The 16,827-nt window shown below is 37.6% G+C and overlaps 1 protein-coding gene across 2 annotated transcripts in view; it reads right to left on the reverse strand.

The window, feature by feature from the left end:
• The window catches only part of wdr27 (WD repeat domain 27), a 37,263-nt gene extending 20,855 nt beyond the window's left edge, over positions 1-16,408 (reverse strand). Inside the window, exons 1-18 of one of the 2 annotated variants that reach the window (XM_046402218.1) lie at positions 15,950-16,406; positions 15,557-15,698; positions 15,115-15,239; positions 14,784-14,897; positions 14,581-14,632; positions 14,122-14,192; positions 13,924-14,038; positions 13,682-13,766; positions 12,105-12,196; positions 11,113-11,177; positions 10,789-10,901; positions 9,835-9,908; positions 4,874-4,943; positions 4,230-4,298; positions 4,046-4,149; positions 3,408-3,497; positions 2,851-2,972; positions 968-1,101 (exon numbers count right to left, since the gene is read on the reverse strand). In XM_046402218.1, coding sequence (XP_046258174.1) covers positions 968-1,101; positions 2,851-2,972; positions 3,408-3,497; positions 4,046-4,149; positions 4,230-4,298; positions 4,874-4,943; positions 9,835-9,908; positions 10,789-10,901; positions 11,113-11,177; positions 12,105-12,196; positions 13,682-13,766; positions 13,924-14,038; positions 14,122-14,192; positions 14,581-14,632; positions 14,784-14,897; positions 15,115-15,239; positions 15,557-15,698; positions 15,950-16,087 — 1,775 coding nt within the window. In that variant the 5' untranslated portion in view covers positions 16,088-16,406. Of the gene's footprint in view, positions 1-967; positions 1,102-2,850; positions 2,973-3,407; positions 3,498-4,045; positions 4,150-4,229; positions 4,299-4,873; positions 4,944-9,834; positions 9,909-10,788; positions 10,902-11,112; positions 11,178-12,104; positions 12,197-13,681; positions 13,767-13,923; positions 14,039-14,121; positions 14,193-14,580; positions 14,633-14,783; positions 14,898-15,114; positions 15,240-15,556; positions 15,699-15,949 lie in introns of both variants that reach the window. The other variant, XM_046402219.1, reaches the window with a different exon arrangement.
• Positions 16,409-16,827: the final 419 nt, after the last annotated feature.

Genomic DNA, 16,827 nt, shown 5'->3' on the forward strand with positions numbered 1-16,827 from the left:
ATGACCTACCAAAATAGAATATGAAAGCTGTGCATTGTCATACCCCTGGTCTGCAGAATAAGCCCTAACAGCTTACAGAGCACAGTCAAACAGTATGGGTGGTAATGAGCACCAGCAGTGTTTGTGGTAGCAGTTAAATAAAGCCAGGGCTCCAATCAAATCAGTCAGCTTAAGTAACAAATCCTGTTTCCTACTTAGATTACAAAAGCCTTGAAAGAGATGATTCCTTTGATTTATACACCCCCTTCTACCTGCACTGCAATGTTGCTGCAGTAGCTGTATTTGCAACTGGTAGTCATTATTGGTGAAATGTGGCAGATGATTGGTTTGAATCTAAGAAAAATGCTCTCTTTCCCCTGCAAGTGTTTTTAATGTTCCCTTAAAAAAAGCAACCTCCAATGTGTCAGTGACAACAAGACTGTATGTGCCCTACTGTGCAGCTTAAAAGTTTGAATGCATGGCTTTGTGACTGTGCAGCATGACTTGATATGTTTCATGTTCTGATGCCTCAGACTAAACAGAGAACAACTGTGGTTGTCTGAGCACAAACACAATCTGTGAGGTATCAGTATCCTACCCTACATTTTCTCAGCTGTATTCTACCAGTGACTTCCTGAGGCAAGTTAACAAATGCTAAAATACAAGAAACAGAACCAGAAAATACAGTTTACAGACATAGAAACTGAACATTACAGTTATATCCTTTGTTAACACTGTAGGTTCATATATGGTTTGAGGTCTTGTTGGGGAAGGTCATTATTGATTACACATTGCTACACCATCCTAAATTTGAAAAGTCACTGACATTCACTGAGCAACATCAATAAAGAAAGAGAAATTTAATTTAGAAACTAATTTAAAGTCTCTAATGGTATCAGAATTGTTTAAGTGTAATAAATAGCTAGTTTATGCCCCACAATAAAGTATACATGATAAACTATTCTGTATGATAATCACTCGCAGTTACCTCTTGATGTCATCATGTGTGATGTCCACATTATACAGGTACAAATACAAAGATGGTCCAGATGCCACAAGAAGAAATTTGTCAAGGTAATAAAACTGTGCACTTCTGATGGGTTTGGAGAATATACTTTTGCCCTAAAGAAGAAAAGACGCAAAAATTAAACTAACATCTTGCAAAAAACATATAAATTAAAATATAATGTAGCTTATGTGAAAAACACAATTAACCAATATGAATTGATTCCATGAAGGTGATCTAAAGCAATGAAAAGCTGTATTAGTAGGTATTGTACACATCTAGAGCTTCTTAATTGCTCAAAATAATACATGCATTACACTCAATGGTTGACTGATAATCTGCACATACTGTTTTATCTTTGTTATCCTAATCAACGTATAGGCATTATTGGTAGATCATGTACATCTTGAACGTTTCTTCTAACACTCTAACAACCAAATTCTCCTCAGTTTTGTCTTTTCTTAGTTAATACAGAAGTTTTTTGCACCACACTGACAAAAGAGCACTGAAAGAAATTCTGTCCCACAGAAAGAGAAAGTGAACTGATTACAATAAACATCCTTATCAGAAACAAACTCTATGTGGCATTAACACCATTCTCCTCAACCCCCCCCAAAAAAGCAATCAGATGGGCAGTCCTGTTAGAGCTACAGACTATCTGACATCACAAGAATTTCAGTGACAAGTAATTGTAAGAATACTATGTGGTTATTTGAGGTTTTCAAGTAACTGTGCAGAGCTGTGTGTAATTCTGGCTCACTGTGACAGAGCTCCTGTCCCTGAAAAGAACTGAATTTGCTGCCAAATCTTTACACAAAAACATCAAGCAGTTAAAGGCTGTAGACCTGGCCAAGTTCAAAACAATCTCAATGAGGGATGCAAGGCAAGGAGGGTTAGCATTAGCTATGGGGAGACCCCAGTGCCAATTTGGCATTGGGAAACAGACCCACTTCTGACATGGCCAATTAAGTAAGGGGGCTCTGCATATGATCAACTTTTTGGATTTCCAGCTGATGCTTTGAATGACAAAGTCACTATCACTGAGCCAAGAAACACACCATTTCATCATTTCAATTAATATGGCTTCCCCTTTATTAAATCCATGAGGCTATTCTCATTAGAGAAGGAAATCTGAACTGAAAAACAAAGTTTTATATCAGTATGCCAAATGTACATTGAACATTATGCAGAAATTCCCCTGAAGAAGTCATAAAAGTGTGCCATCACTCAGTTTCTAATGTGTTAAAGACAAAATGAGCTATTTTCATCATAGCATCTCTTAACTGCATTACACAACTATATTTAATTATATGGTGCACCATTTCCATCACCATTAATACACTACACATCTCTTGGTGTACGGAGAATCGGACAATGAAACATTTCACTTATTATTCTTTGAAAACATGTTCTTGAGAACAAACAAAAACATGAAGTAAAATATGGTGGATAGAGTAGTAACCACTTTTTTTTTTTATTTATGAATGACTTCTTTTGTGAGTTCACTTCTTCATTTATAACACAGCAGTGTTAGGACAAAATCCTACCACCCATCACAACTGTCTTAGACAAGCGTGAGAGTGAAAAACATTCATGACATGTGTCTGTGGTTAGTTGCTTTTACTTTTTAACCGATTTAAGTTTTTAGATCTTCAGACTGAGGACATTTTTGCAATATGAGATCACTCTGGCTGGTCCTCATTTCACTGTTCTTTACGGTTAGGACTTGGACTTAGAATAGAGTGGGGGAAGGTAAGATGGTTAAGATTTGGGTGATAGAGACCAAATGAAAATCCATATAAAAAGAACAAAAAAAAAAAAAACACAAGCAGAAGTGTGTATTGGTGAATCTGTGGGGTATTCACCATAATAATGGCAGGCTCTGGGTTGCCATGGGTCCAAATTTGGACTGACTGGTCCTCTGATGCACTCAGCCAAAACTGTCTGTTGAGGCTCCAGCTGACGCTCCTCACTGGCTTGTCGCGGCCTGCATATAAAGAGAGGTTTGAAATAAACTGGAAATACAGTGTGTGGCTGCAACATTTACTTTTATGGTGCTGTTGAGAGACTCAGGCAGAGTGAAGAGGCTCTCTGTGACCTATTGGTCACCTCATCCTCTGTTGTCCCATCTGTGCTGCCCCCTTGTGGACGCAAACGAGATGCCCGACATGCATGGATAATATATCTTTACCTGTCGCAGTGGCAGACAGAACTGACTGCTTTTGGTAACAGTTGAGAAATGATATTATATTATTAAAACCTTGAATATCATGAATATTGCATAAAATGAATCACTCTTTTCATGAAAGATGCATCACAATCCAAATGCAGTGCTGACAAAAACTCTGAGGTGACTGAGGGCAAATACCCCCAATAACCCAGATGTTTTTAAGGTATGGATATTCATGCACACTTCATGCACCTGTGTAGACAGTTGGATTGCCAGTAAGCAAGGACCTGTACATCAACACTGAGCTGTCGCCAAGACCACACAGGATTTGTTTTCCGTCACCTGGGAGAGACAAGGAAAAACACAATCTGTTTATTAGGATTTTTCACTTAACAGATGATTTATGACTACCCAAATAATTGAGGCTCCAACAGATTTCTGCAGTTCAAATAATGTAAAATGCCTTCATTCAAGTTGTAGTATCACAAAGGTCTAAACTACCATCCTGACACGGGACCATGGGGTGGTTCTGGCTGTGCAATTGAGGTCTCACATAAACTTTAAGTGGTTCAGATTTTACACAGACAAAATCAGAACCTACCCAATTTCAGGAATAGACAGATTATTGCTACTATTGCAGACTATTACATCTCTTTTTCGAGATATAGGTCTTCATTTCTGACTGTAAAACCTCAGATGTTGAAGTGACACTTCTTGTTAATCACTCTTTGCCTAAGAGGTGTCTGTACACAATATTAATTTGTAATGTTTGAGAAGAAGGTACTATATTATGGTTTGAGAAACATTACTGATGGGTTGCTCATTTGTATATCTGATTATATTAGGTTTTACATATTATAGTTATTATTGCACCAGAAAAACTGTCTCACCTGAATACTGAAGGCAGTAGACTGGCTTGTTGCCAGTGCTTAAATGAACATGTGGAATCGAAGGTGCTGCACTGTCTGCTGGATAATCTCTGAGGTGTAAACCTCTGAATGACAAAAAAGAAGTTTAGTATTTGATAACCTAAGAACTTCTCAACATTGAATTCTAAATTCTGGGACTACTTACACATTTTTGGTTAACTTTTTTGAGGAGGAATTCTTCTGAATATTTGTTTTAGGTGAAAACATACTTCTTCTGAAAAGCAAAAACAAAGCAAAAAAGCAGTGTGATATTTGGATCGTTGCATTACGAAGAGGCGACCCTTGAGAGGTTACTAGAAATGATTAGTGAAGAACTCCCTATCATTTCCAAGTTGTTAAATACACCCTGTTCAAAAACTCTGGTGCTGAAACAACTGCAAAGCACTGCTGGCTCAAAGAAGTTGGTGTTCATCATGTTAAAAACTTGAGAACTTGCTAGTGAAAACTGGCAATGAAGAAGATTAATGTGTGACAAGTAGTCACACATTCACACTAGTCACAGATCCAAAAGGATTGCATTACTGCTAGTTCACACAGAGGGTGAACATATGGGAAGAGTGTATCGTGGGGTGCAACAGGAATAAATTGTAAGAAGTACATCTACTCGCTAAGACTTGGGCTACCCTAAAATTACCAGAAGGTCACCTCTCTGCCCCCATTAACCTGACTTGGGAGAGTGTTAACTGTCCTATACCAGACAAATGTTATGATAGGAAGAATTTTGTGGATACATTTAAAAGGTGCTCTTTACCCCTATTTTATACCCCTATAGTTACTCAGTGAACCTACCTGGGAGCACTGGTATATCCAGATGACTTCACTTTTGATTGGAAAACCAGAGGCTGCTCCTTTATTCCTCCTTTGAAAAACAGATAAGGTGGTCCATTAGACACGGGCTGACAAAGAGAAGAACTGAATGATTTACAAAAAAACAGAAGAGTACTTAAAAGAAAGAGTCAAATTTACATCAAATTTAAATGAGTAGGTGTTACAGTATGAGTCAAAGGTCTAATGTTATTTTCCATAATTAGGACAGAACTAGTCATTATACTGCACAGACTGGATTATATTCAGGTAGAACAACATTATTCAGTGATCACTCCACACTGTGAGCATTAACTGCATTAGCCACAAACTGTTCAATGGTTCGTTCTGCTCGCCGTTTGCTATCAGTGCCTTTACTATATTACAAAGAGCTCACTTTTTGCACAACCATGAAAATGTGTGGAGTTCTCCAAATACTGTTCTCCTGTCAAATACAGGCGAAGTAAGAAAAAGTCACTTAAACTCTGAGCAACAACTTAAGTTACATCAGAAAAAAAAACCCAAAACATTATAAGGATTTGGTTTACAATTTTGACTCCAAGTCCATCCATACATCATTGACTAACACAACTGGAAACTACAAACAAACCGAGGCAAGTCAACTGTCAAGGTTGTTACTGAACGTGGACCTGAAAACACAGATTGACTGATGCTGTTACGTGACCAAGCCACACTGATGTTTACAGCATTAGCTTATTTTCTATATATCAAATAAATGACAGATGGCATTCAAACTATTCTTTAAAGCTTTTCAAAATGACAACCTGATAAGAGAATCTCTGACAACAGACAAGAAAAACCTATGGGTAATAACATTACCAACACACCAACCACATGTAGGCAGTTTTAATTTGAGAGCCCCAATGGACAAACAGTCTGTTGTCCTGCTTAGACTCATAGAACTCAGTGGTGTCATGTTGCCAGCACAATAATAAATTTAATGCAAGTGAAACCAAATAGTCAGAATTAAAAATAAGCACATCTCGATCTCTTTTCAATCCTCTCATATCCGGGAGAGCTTTTCATGTTCGATCAGCATTACTTAAGTTCACTGCAGTTTTGGCTCAAAAGGGATTTTCCTGTAAAGTACACCTCGTAAGATTTAAACAATAACTCTGTCCCCTGTTCCTTGGATAATGAATTGAAATTTGAGTCTCTCTAAGTGTGTTTTGTTTTTTTTTTTTTTTTTTTTGCAGGATAACAGAACACTGTGACACTGGTTACACACACACGTAGCGCCTTCCTCCATTACTCTACTGTGTTGTGTGTGAGGAGGTGCAGATTTTTGATCCAGTTCAGATTATACGAAGAAATGAAGCATTTTAGGCCAGAAGTTTAATTACCTGGCGTCACAATCACTTGGCATTGCTCAGCAGTCCTATTGACTCCCCGCTGATGTATAATGGTCATTTAGTTTTATAGGGCAATAAAACTCTCATAATTTACGCTGACTTGAGACTAGACGCTATTTGAAACAAAGTGAGAGTTTCAGACAAATTTCCAAGTCTAGTCATATCTGCATAAAATCACAGTGGTGCTCCTTTTGCAGCCCTCATCTCATTATGTCAGACTTAGCATAAGCAGTCTTAATCATTACAGTTCAAACTTGATTCCAAAAAAGTTAGAAGACAAAACGTAAACATAAACAGAATGTAATGATTTGCATAACCTTTTCAATCTATAATCAATTCAATGCAGGACAAAGTCAAAAAAGAAAGCATTCCAGGTCCTTTTTTATTAACAACCTGCAGACAGAAAAGTCATTTGCAATAATGTTAATATCTGTGTAGCCCTGGGTTGAAAATCTGATTTTATTTTTCTTTTTTATAGCCTCAGTACTTTTGATGCTGTCAAATGCTGATAGTGTTTAATTTTAAACATGGGGTATTGAAAAAGCACTGAAGTATTGATACTTTTGACAACCTTAAGACAAGACAGATAGGTGTCATCTGAGCCCTGCACAATATTCTCAGGCTTTTGCTGTCCCTGTTCCAACTTTGAAATGTGCTGCTGGCATCAGTTTCAGAATGAGTGTAAATTTACAAAAATCCAAAAAGTTTATCAGCTTGAGTGTTCAATGTCTTGTTTTTGTATTGTATCGAAATCAAATGGATATAGATATATCAAAAAAGATTTCAAAAAGCATTGCCATCTGTTTTTATTTACATTTTACACAGCGTTTTCTGGAGATTTTCTGGAATCAGGATTGTAAAAGGTTTCATAAGCTCAAAACCTTAGGATGGTTAGGTTCTGATACAACTAAAAGAACAACAAATGACTGTTGTTAGAATAATATTTTGGCTGTAGTCACAGAGTTCATGAGGTTGGCTGTCTGCTGTATTTGCATCTGCACAAGTAGAACTAAAAACCATAAGTGGTTGCTGGATGGATGTTAGAATTAACAAGATTTAAAGTGTACATCGCTTTTTGGCTTCTGTGGTTTTAAAAAGTGATAATGATTCGTTTTACAGTTTGGTTTTCCTGCATTAGAAAAGACGAGGCACAGGCCAGCCCAGGACTTTATTCTAAAACAAACCACTAACTCTTGTTCCCAGTCAGAGAACAGGGAATGGCAAAATACAGACCTCCCTCTGAGTTAGCTGTTGAATTTGACCCAAGGAAAAGACTAAATAATCCAAGTTTCTAAAAGTGTGTAAACCATCATAGGTATACATGTTCCTCAAATATTATTTTGACTGTAACCAGACTCTCTGGTATGAGTTATTGCCCTACTGACCTGTGAGATGTGGGGCATAGAGTAGAAAGAAGAAAGGAGCAAGACTGGAAGCGTAAATGTATCAGATGCACAGTAACTGAAGACTGACAGGAATTACGAATATGGAACCAAACTAAGGGTCTAACAGCAATAAAAATCATGTTGCACCTGGAGAATGTGTGGAAACTGCATGTAGCTCACAGGAGGGAAAAGTATAAAGAGGGCAAAGAGTGTCCCATTACATGTAACCACAATATCAAACTTAAACAGAGAGCTAGATGTGAACTAAATTCACTAAACAATAAGGTACTCTGTTCTGTAGTTACTGCAAAGCAGTGACTAATGGAACAATAGTTAGAAGCATGACACACTTTCCTCTTTCATTCAGACTGGTTGAGGCCACATAGCTCTCTGTTTTTCCCATCTCACTCTACCCATTACTGGCAAAGGAGCTCTAAAAAATAAAACTGACATTGATGCTTATAGTCCCCTTAAAGTCAGTGATGTTTTTCTTCTTGTTCCTACGGTTAATTGTGTCAGTTACACTGCGCTGAATGATGTGTAGAATCTGACAATATAAGGCTGTTTTCACATCCATTGCTCAAAGTGTAAATTTTCTCTGCGCTGACTGAAGATCTAATTTCAATACGCGGGTCTACGAGAATGATTTGTGACATCACAAATAGTTTGGAAGTCTGTCCCGGGCCTGATATTGAGAATACACGTGTGTGATGTGGAAACTTGAAGCCTCAAGTGCACATACAGTGAAGTAAGAGACATCTTGTGTCCACCACTTAAACTTGTATAAGTATACATGCATATATCAATATATTCAAGGGGAATGGAGGGGACCTTTAATGCTAAAGTATTCTGGTGTCTTGGAGCACACTCAGATGATATTGTACACCAGCACTTTTTTATTGATTTATTGTTTTTTTTTTTAAATAAATCTGAGTGTGTCTCTCCTTTTGAAATCGTTTAGACATTGATGACATTTAAGGACAAATGAAGGCACCCCTTCTCTATAAAGTTACATGTTTCTGACAAAGAAAGAACATTTCTTGTGTCAATTTTATCGGTATCGTTGTTTGCTACTATTACTAATTTGATCACTTTATATATGAGATTATTTAAAGTTATGTCAGCTATCAAAGCCATTCAAATTGCAGCCTGAGCAGCACCCTGATATCCTAACAATAAAACAACTTAATCCAGGCAGCTGCATTTGAGGCCGGTGACATCATACAAAAAATAAAGGCAGCTGATTATCATCATCCCATAAAGCCAAGAGTCCTTGTTCACCTCATGATTATGTTACACGGCAGCTTGACTTGACAAGAGATATCTAAGCTGCACTCACAGTTCTTTGAAAATGATCCGTCAGACTTGTGCCAGACTTACAATTTTCCTTTCCAGCAGTCTCAGAGTTTGTATACAATTCTGCAGATATCCTTAAGACTACAGAGATGCATAGGAGACAGCATGGTGGGTTTCACTAGTCTGTAAATGTTTGTGGTTTTCAGCCTGACACTGCAGTCACGCAGCACCTCTACACTCCCCTGAAGATCTCCTACATAGTCTGGCACAGACAGCTCCCTTCACTCCAGCTGTGGGGAGTCCAGCTAATACTGGCTTTCTCAGCACTAACTCTGTAAATGCACCATGTAAACCGCAGTTTACTGTACTGTTGGTTTCCATCAGAATAGTTTCATGCTGCCAGATCCTAATGATACACCGAAGGACCACAAACAGGCTCACTTTACCTCCGAATCCACTACTGCACAACAACCTGGGCTAATCAGCAAGAATTTATCAGTCTAGATGTGCTGTACATTAACAGCTGCACAATTTGAAGTGTATGCCTACATGGGGAATTAAAACTGAAGGAAATCTAATTATTAATGCCACATCAACAGTCTCCAGAATGCAAAGGATGAAATCTTTTCCTTCTTTTATACTTACAGATAATGAGGAGGTTCTCAATAGCTCTTGTAATAGCCAAACAGACTTGCTATAAACCTACAATAAGTACAGTTTAAGAGAATTGCCTTAGTCCAAGCAAAACATCCAACAGGCCAGACATGGAGCAAACTATAAAATGGGTTGCACTTTTAAAACCATCAAACAGCAGTAGCTCCCCTTTTTATTTTATGTGCATGAGCATAAGTGAGAGGTGAGTGAGTGCTCACACGACGACAGCGATGCTGACCTTTCTTTTTAGGACCGTTGGGCTCCTTCTTCTTCAACTCAGCATTCAGAGGAGATTCAGGCAGTAGGGGAGAACTGAGAACAAGCGAGGGGGGAAAAAAACTTACTGGAAATGAAGGGGCATTGCATTTTTTTTCCACCGTTGTCAATTATTAGCACTTCTAATTCTCAGCACCATGATAATGTTGACTCATGAAAAAACAGATGGCAAGAAAGGTTAACAGCCCAAGTTAATATGGAAATGTCAGTCAGAGAGAATTACAGGCAGGAGACCAACTAAAAAACAGACCCCATTCATATGCAGTATTGCTTGTGAGCTCAGGTGACCAGTGAAAGAAAGCAAAATGTCTACAGCTGCAGTATTTCTGCAAATTTAAACAGGCTGAGATGATTATCCTTTGGCTAATAAACTGCAAATCTGGTAAAGTAGAAAAACCCATTACATTTATTATTATTATTATTATTATTATTTAAATTATCACTATTTATTGTTGCACCTGGATTTTGCTAAATAATCATTTATGAAGGTACAAGTAATACCTGAATGAATTTCATTCCTTCCCTAGAGGACCATTCTAAATTTTTTGGCATTTCTAAAGCGTGTTATTGTGAGAGTAATAAGTATGATTTTCTGGATTAAGGAGTACTTCCAGTATGAGGAGCTTTATTAAAACTCTATTAAAACTTATTAAAAATTTTAAAGCTTAAAGACATATAAAAAATGTTCGTAGAGTTTAGTCATTCACTGAGCAGAGCACATTGAGGCTGGAACCAAATGATTATGTGAACTACTGAAAAGCAGCTGTTTTCGAAAGAAGTCGAAAGATATATACCTTTTCAAGCCGAACTCATTTCTTACTTTGATATCTACATTGAAGGGAGGAAGCAACAAAAGACCATTTGTCTTGTGGGGGGATCAACATCACCAAATATTTGCCTTTGACTCCAGGTTTACCTTGGGAATACTGAAAAGACTTCACCAGAAGGCCAAATCCTTCCTAAGTTGCACAGACGAAACTCCAACAGGACCACGCATGGAGTAAACAAAGAGCTCACCAAAAACACCATCTGTGAGACAAATCGTTCAAGAGTTAATTAATAACAAAACAACAGTATTAGGCCAAAATCATTTTAAAGGTGCAATGTGAAAGATAGTTGATTGTTGAGTTTAATTCCAAGGTCCTTAAATACAATCAGGCCAAATGAATGACAGAGGTCCAGTTAAACAGATAATTGGGTCATAGCTCTGATTTATCAAGATATTACTGGAATTACTCACAGAGTTATCCCACCCTGGAGAGACTGACCATGACCCAGCCACTGAGATGCTCAGGTTTGGGTAATCTGGAGGAATGAATATCAGTCATGAGCAGAGATGCATGTTATGTTAATATGTATCAGGTGCTGTACATTATCCAAAGAAATTAACAGTGAAAGTAAGATGAAAACTCAGTGAACATGTTGCACATGTTGTGTTAAGTTTTTGTTGATACTGTGCAAGGTGTCAAGTTATTTTCAACTTCTTGTTGCTATTAGTACGTTATATTAAACAGTGTTTGTACTAGTTTGTCCAGTCCCATAAATAGGGTTATCACGTAAGCTGTTATCATGAAAGCTAGCCAAAATGGATCTTTCGATGTCTCACCATTGGAATAGATCAAGAGAAATGAATTTCACAGGGGGAACATATTTGCCTTGCTGACCTAAAAGAATATAAGAATAGTGCACCTTGATGTACCAAAGTATCAAACATGGGAAAACGGGACTGAATTGCCTTGCATTTGCGAGTCCTACAGGTATCTCAGAAATGTTTTACATGTGAGATGATTGCCCATTGGTCCATTTTGTGTCTCATTACATAGCATACAATTACTCGGTATTTCCATTCAGAAGGTTACTTAGCCCAACAGTGTTTTTTTTTTTTTTTTAATTGTAGCCAGGAAACACAGCTTCCCTCAGAAAAGCAGCATCCACAACACTGTCTACTTAGCTGACTAGCAACTGTCGACACACTCTGAGCAGAAAGCTGTAAAACACATATATCAGCTAATTAAGACTTTTTCATCTCATGCATGCTATTCGGAGAACTGGTGTTTCATAAGTAACCTAAAGATTTTGTTGAGATACATTATGCTGTCTTGGCAAAGTCTTGTCATTCTCCTGAAAAAATCTCAAAGTCCCTTTAGAGTTTGAAATCAATCACAGTGTTTCTTAAAAAGAAAGATCTGTTAAGCGCTTAAACATATTTCAGGAACAGCAGCAGTTCCCTACCTTTAAAATATAGTATGGATAGGAGTTCTGAGGAAGCCACATTCACCACATACAGGCCATCTGAGCTTCCAATACATAACCAGCTGTTGTCCCTGCAGGGGCCCACACAGAAGCATATGGAAAAACAATGTTACAGAATTTCCCTTTAAAGCAGTTTTTTCAGATCATTTGGGGAAAGATGGTGTAACCACATACTAAAGAAAAACATACAGATGTGATGAAGTTGCAAGGCATGCATAGGTTTTTATTAAGGTTTCCTTTGACTTCAAGCAGTCTAAACTGTGTACATCCAGCAAGATGGAAACCATCGCCACGAGGTTAAGTCTCATTCTTGCTTTTTTATCCACTTTCTATACTGAGCTACCTGCTGAGATTATGTGACTGTTAAACAATTTTACATTTTAGTACCTCATTATTTTCATGCTGAGCTTGTTGTTCTGTGCTGGGTGGTGAATTAAAGCCTTTATGTGTGGTATTTTTAAGTGATTACTGCATCATTCAAAATATCCTGAAGAAATATGTTTATGTTTGTAGAAAAAAAATAAACATTAATTTAAAAACAATGACTAGTCTGAAGCATCAGAACCATGTTTACTCTTTGGACATCCAAACTATCAACTCTGTTGTACTACATTTTAATAATATAAACAGGCAGCTTCTGTGGGGTGCGTCGCCAGTAATTTCATGCAAAAATGTCTGTTTGACTCAAGAGTTAAAATGATGTAACTCTGAGATCATGTGCTTTGCTTAGAGCAATGAGGAATCAACGTCCATTTGATTCCAGCGGTCCACAAAATACACAGAGTTATGTCTGTGCTTTTTAAGTGCCTGCTTCCTGTCATAACATGAAATGTTTTAACAGCCTGAAACAGTTTATCCTACAAGCCTGCAAAGTTTCCTGTGATGTGTGAAGTTTCCTGTGACTGTGTGGACACGTGCAGCAATTAGCCCATAAAGATGTAGCAGTTTTTTCCACGCTTTTGTGACAGTATGACATCTATAAATTGTTAATGCAAGAAATGTGCAGCTATCTGTTTTTTTTTTTTTTTTTTTTTAATTGACAACTGTGTTTGAATTACTTTTTAAGATTTTCCTGGATCACGTACAATTTTTTAACTAAACAGAGCCCTTGAGAAAGGCCACAGTGTTGAAAGTATCATGTCCTGTTTCAACATTAAGAGTCCTTGTGACAAGCGAAGTAAAACAGTTCTTCTTGGTGAATTAATCAATCTTGAGCACTACTGGTTTCTATGCTGATGCTACCAAGTCAACAAGGTAAACAGTTCCATCTTGCAACTGCTTGGTCTTGGTCTTCCAATGAAAAGGAAATGCTCCTGGAATGACAAAGCCTTCAGCATCAGATTATCACCTCTACAATTACTCCTGCTAAATGTGGCGTATCTGGTATGCCATTAGCCCCTCCCTAAGTCTCTTGTGCTAACTAGGCCCAAAAAACCCCTGTCATTAGCAAAGCAACAATGAGTTGGTTCTGGGTTGACCCAATGATGTCAGACATCATATAGCTACCATAAACATTTCAATGTTATTTACAAATGCCATGAAAATTATTCACTTACTTTTCACTGGTATCTGTGAATGAGTTACATAAAGCCATTTTGAGGATAGGTTTTGAAGTCTCCACTTTATCTGCAGGTGATTGTTCTGTGACCCATGCGAGCAAATATCAAAAAATAAAGCAAAAGTTAATAATTCAATTCAATTTTCTCTTTCAGTTGGACAGCTGAATTAGCATTTGATCAAAATCGTCCACTATGCCTGTACTAGATATTCTCTGTCGCACTTTGTTCAGTAACATCACCTTCTTGATGGCTCAAGGTTTGTTGGTGCATTTCATATCTTTTTTCCATCTTCTGAAGGTCCATTTTGGTCACCAGGTGACACTTATGGTCATCAGGAAGAGTAAAGCACCACACCTAAACCAAAAAAATGTTGGATGGAATGTCAGTCTCTGATGATGAATATGAGCAGCTAAAGTCTGTGTGTGTCAGTCACAAACCTGTCCATCAGTTGAGCCTGTGATAAGCTGCCGGTTCTCCTCCAAGAAGAACACACTGAGCAGTGGAGAGGCTAAAAAATTGAACAATTTTTTTTTGATTTTGGTGACTTGACAAAGAATATGATATTTTCAATCAGTTTGCAAGGCCCTGACTTCTCTACAGCGATCACTATACAAGACACGACATTTAAAATTTTCACTATTTTTAATTTTTACTCTTAAAGTTTAGAGTACTTAAGCCTTACCAGTGTTTAAAGGTAAGTCTTGACATCTACATTTGGAGAACTGTGACTAATGTATATACCTTAAGATCCTGATAACAAACAGATCCCACTAATTCTTTTGATTTTGCTGAATTTAATGGGAGGATTAAGGCCATTATATGTAATGTGAAAATGAAGACTGCTATGGTGGATGGGGAATTTAATTTGGCCATTATTTTAAAGAGTAATATTATACCTGAAAGCACAAAAGACTGGTAGCAAACAGTTTCAGTTTTTAAATTCCACACCTGAAAAGAGACAAGGCCTTCATGGTTATTCAGATATAGTTACTAAAGTGTACATAGTATTTGGTATTTGTTGTGCAAGTGTTCATCATCGTCACTATATCAAAAGTGTGATCATTTTCGCTTCTATCATTTGGGAATCTGAAGTCAGGACCTTAAAAGTGCGGTCCTCTGACGCAGAGACAAGAAAGTCTTTATTCCAGGGGCAGAACTCTGCTGATGTTAAAGGTCCAAGGTGACTGGTCAAGGTAGAGATCACTTCATGTTTCTGAAAACAACAACGAAGCAGCAGTGAAGATAAAGTGAAGATACTTTGATCCTTTGACTGCTTTTGACTTACTTTGACACACACATACACATACATCCAATACAACAGAGAGAAGGAAACACAGGACAATATTTGCAATCTATATGATAAGTCTAAAAATTAATCAAAAGTTAATGTGCACTAATGGACACTGGCAAAAATTTGCATCATCTCGTACCTTTGAGCTGAGAACATATACAGTTGCACCTGAGCATGCAGCCACTCGTTCATCAGAGAAACAGAATGACAGGTGAACAACTTCACCCAGCAAAGTCCCAATAACTGTGCCGCATGCAACTTTACCTGCAAACAAATGGGTAAATCAGTTTATATTAAAAACAAAAAAAAAAAGTTGATGAACAAAAACATCATGATCATGAGTGATTTAATATTTCACTAGATGGCAGGCTTGTTAAGATTTTCACTCAGGAAAATGATCATACTCACAGTGCAATGTGGAATATATGGACAAAAGTATACCCTACATTTTAATGCAAATAAAATAAACAACCCTGAATTAAACTAATGTTGAAGACAACAGATCAAATTCTGACTATGTGAGCAACTCTTCACTGCAGTGCACTACATACACTTAATCACATACAACAGTCTTTCCTTACCCTCCTGCGCTCTCCTCTGGCACAGTTCAATATCCCAGACAATGATATAATCAGCAGAGGCGGAACAGAGGAGAACAGGTCTGCTTCCTTTTCCAAATGTCATGGCATTGATTTCACCATGGTGGCCAGTCAGCAGTAGGGGCTGTGGACAAACATTTAGACTCCAGTAAAACATGCAATGCAGTATAACAAACAAGTCTGTGGCTCCTATATGAGCCTAAACTATAGCTAAGTTAAAAATAATAAGGAATAAGGAGGAAATTTTACGCAACGATGAGCTACAGGACAACGTTGTTTGCAATGACAGACACGTCTAACTAGCTGGTTAGCAAGCTTTGCTGTCGTTAGTAAGCTTGGTTGATGTACACCACTAACAGAAGTTCATTAACAAACCTCGAGCTCTGTGTCCATATTACTGTAAATCAGCATTTCCTTGCCACGCAGTGGTAGGCCACAATAAGAATGACAACATGCAAGCTGCCGGTGTGACAGGACTCTATCACAAGTCAGACTGAGCGTTTCTATTATCATCTTTGCTACGTTTTTTGGTGTGTTGCCGCCAACGAATATAACACTAATAAATCCACATTAAACGAGGTTGTGGAGTCATCCTTTACCACATGGTGTACTTCGTATTTTTAATTAATTTTAATTCATTCGCGGTGTGCTGAGATAACGTTAAGAGGACAGCGGGTTTCTTCAACGAACAAGTTTAGGCTTTCCGTAGGTTGCTAGGACACAGTGTCCAACAACAACACTGCAATTTCCTTTGTGTGTTACGTCTACTGAAAGCGACGTTAAACACAGTAGGAAAAAAGATTCTTGGACATGTAAATATGAGCTATCTCTCAAATAATGTATCATAATACTTCCTTTCTCTTTAAAACTAATGAACACAACACTTCTCGGAAAGTAAGCGATACATTTATCTGTTTTTGACAGACACAGACTTATTGACCGCAGTGGAACTTGGAAGTACGACGCACAGTCCTTCTCCTATTAGATATTCTCTGGTACGGCTTTCCTCTTGGTTCGTTCTTCTTGTACCTCTGCGTTTAACCGCAAGATGGCGGTCACTGTTCACCTACGGAACTAATCATGTTACTATCAAACATGACTAATGTACAGAAATGCATAATAACAAAAGATAATACTACTAAAATAAAATTTAAAAAAGCAATAATAACTTTTAGCACTGGAAAAACTCCGACCTGAATGACTGAATTAACCAAAGTGTGAAAAAAATCAATAACTTTTGGGGAAAAAACGGG

This window comes from Scatophagus argus, chromosome 10 (genome assembly GCF_020382885.2).
Source record: "Scatophagus argus isolate fScaArg1 chromosome 10, fScaArg1.pri, whole genome shotgun sequence".
Classification (NCBI taxonomy): Eukaryota; Metazoa; Chordata; class Actinopteri; family Scatophagidae; genus Scatophagus; species Scatophagus argus.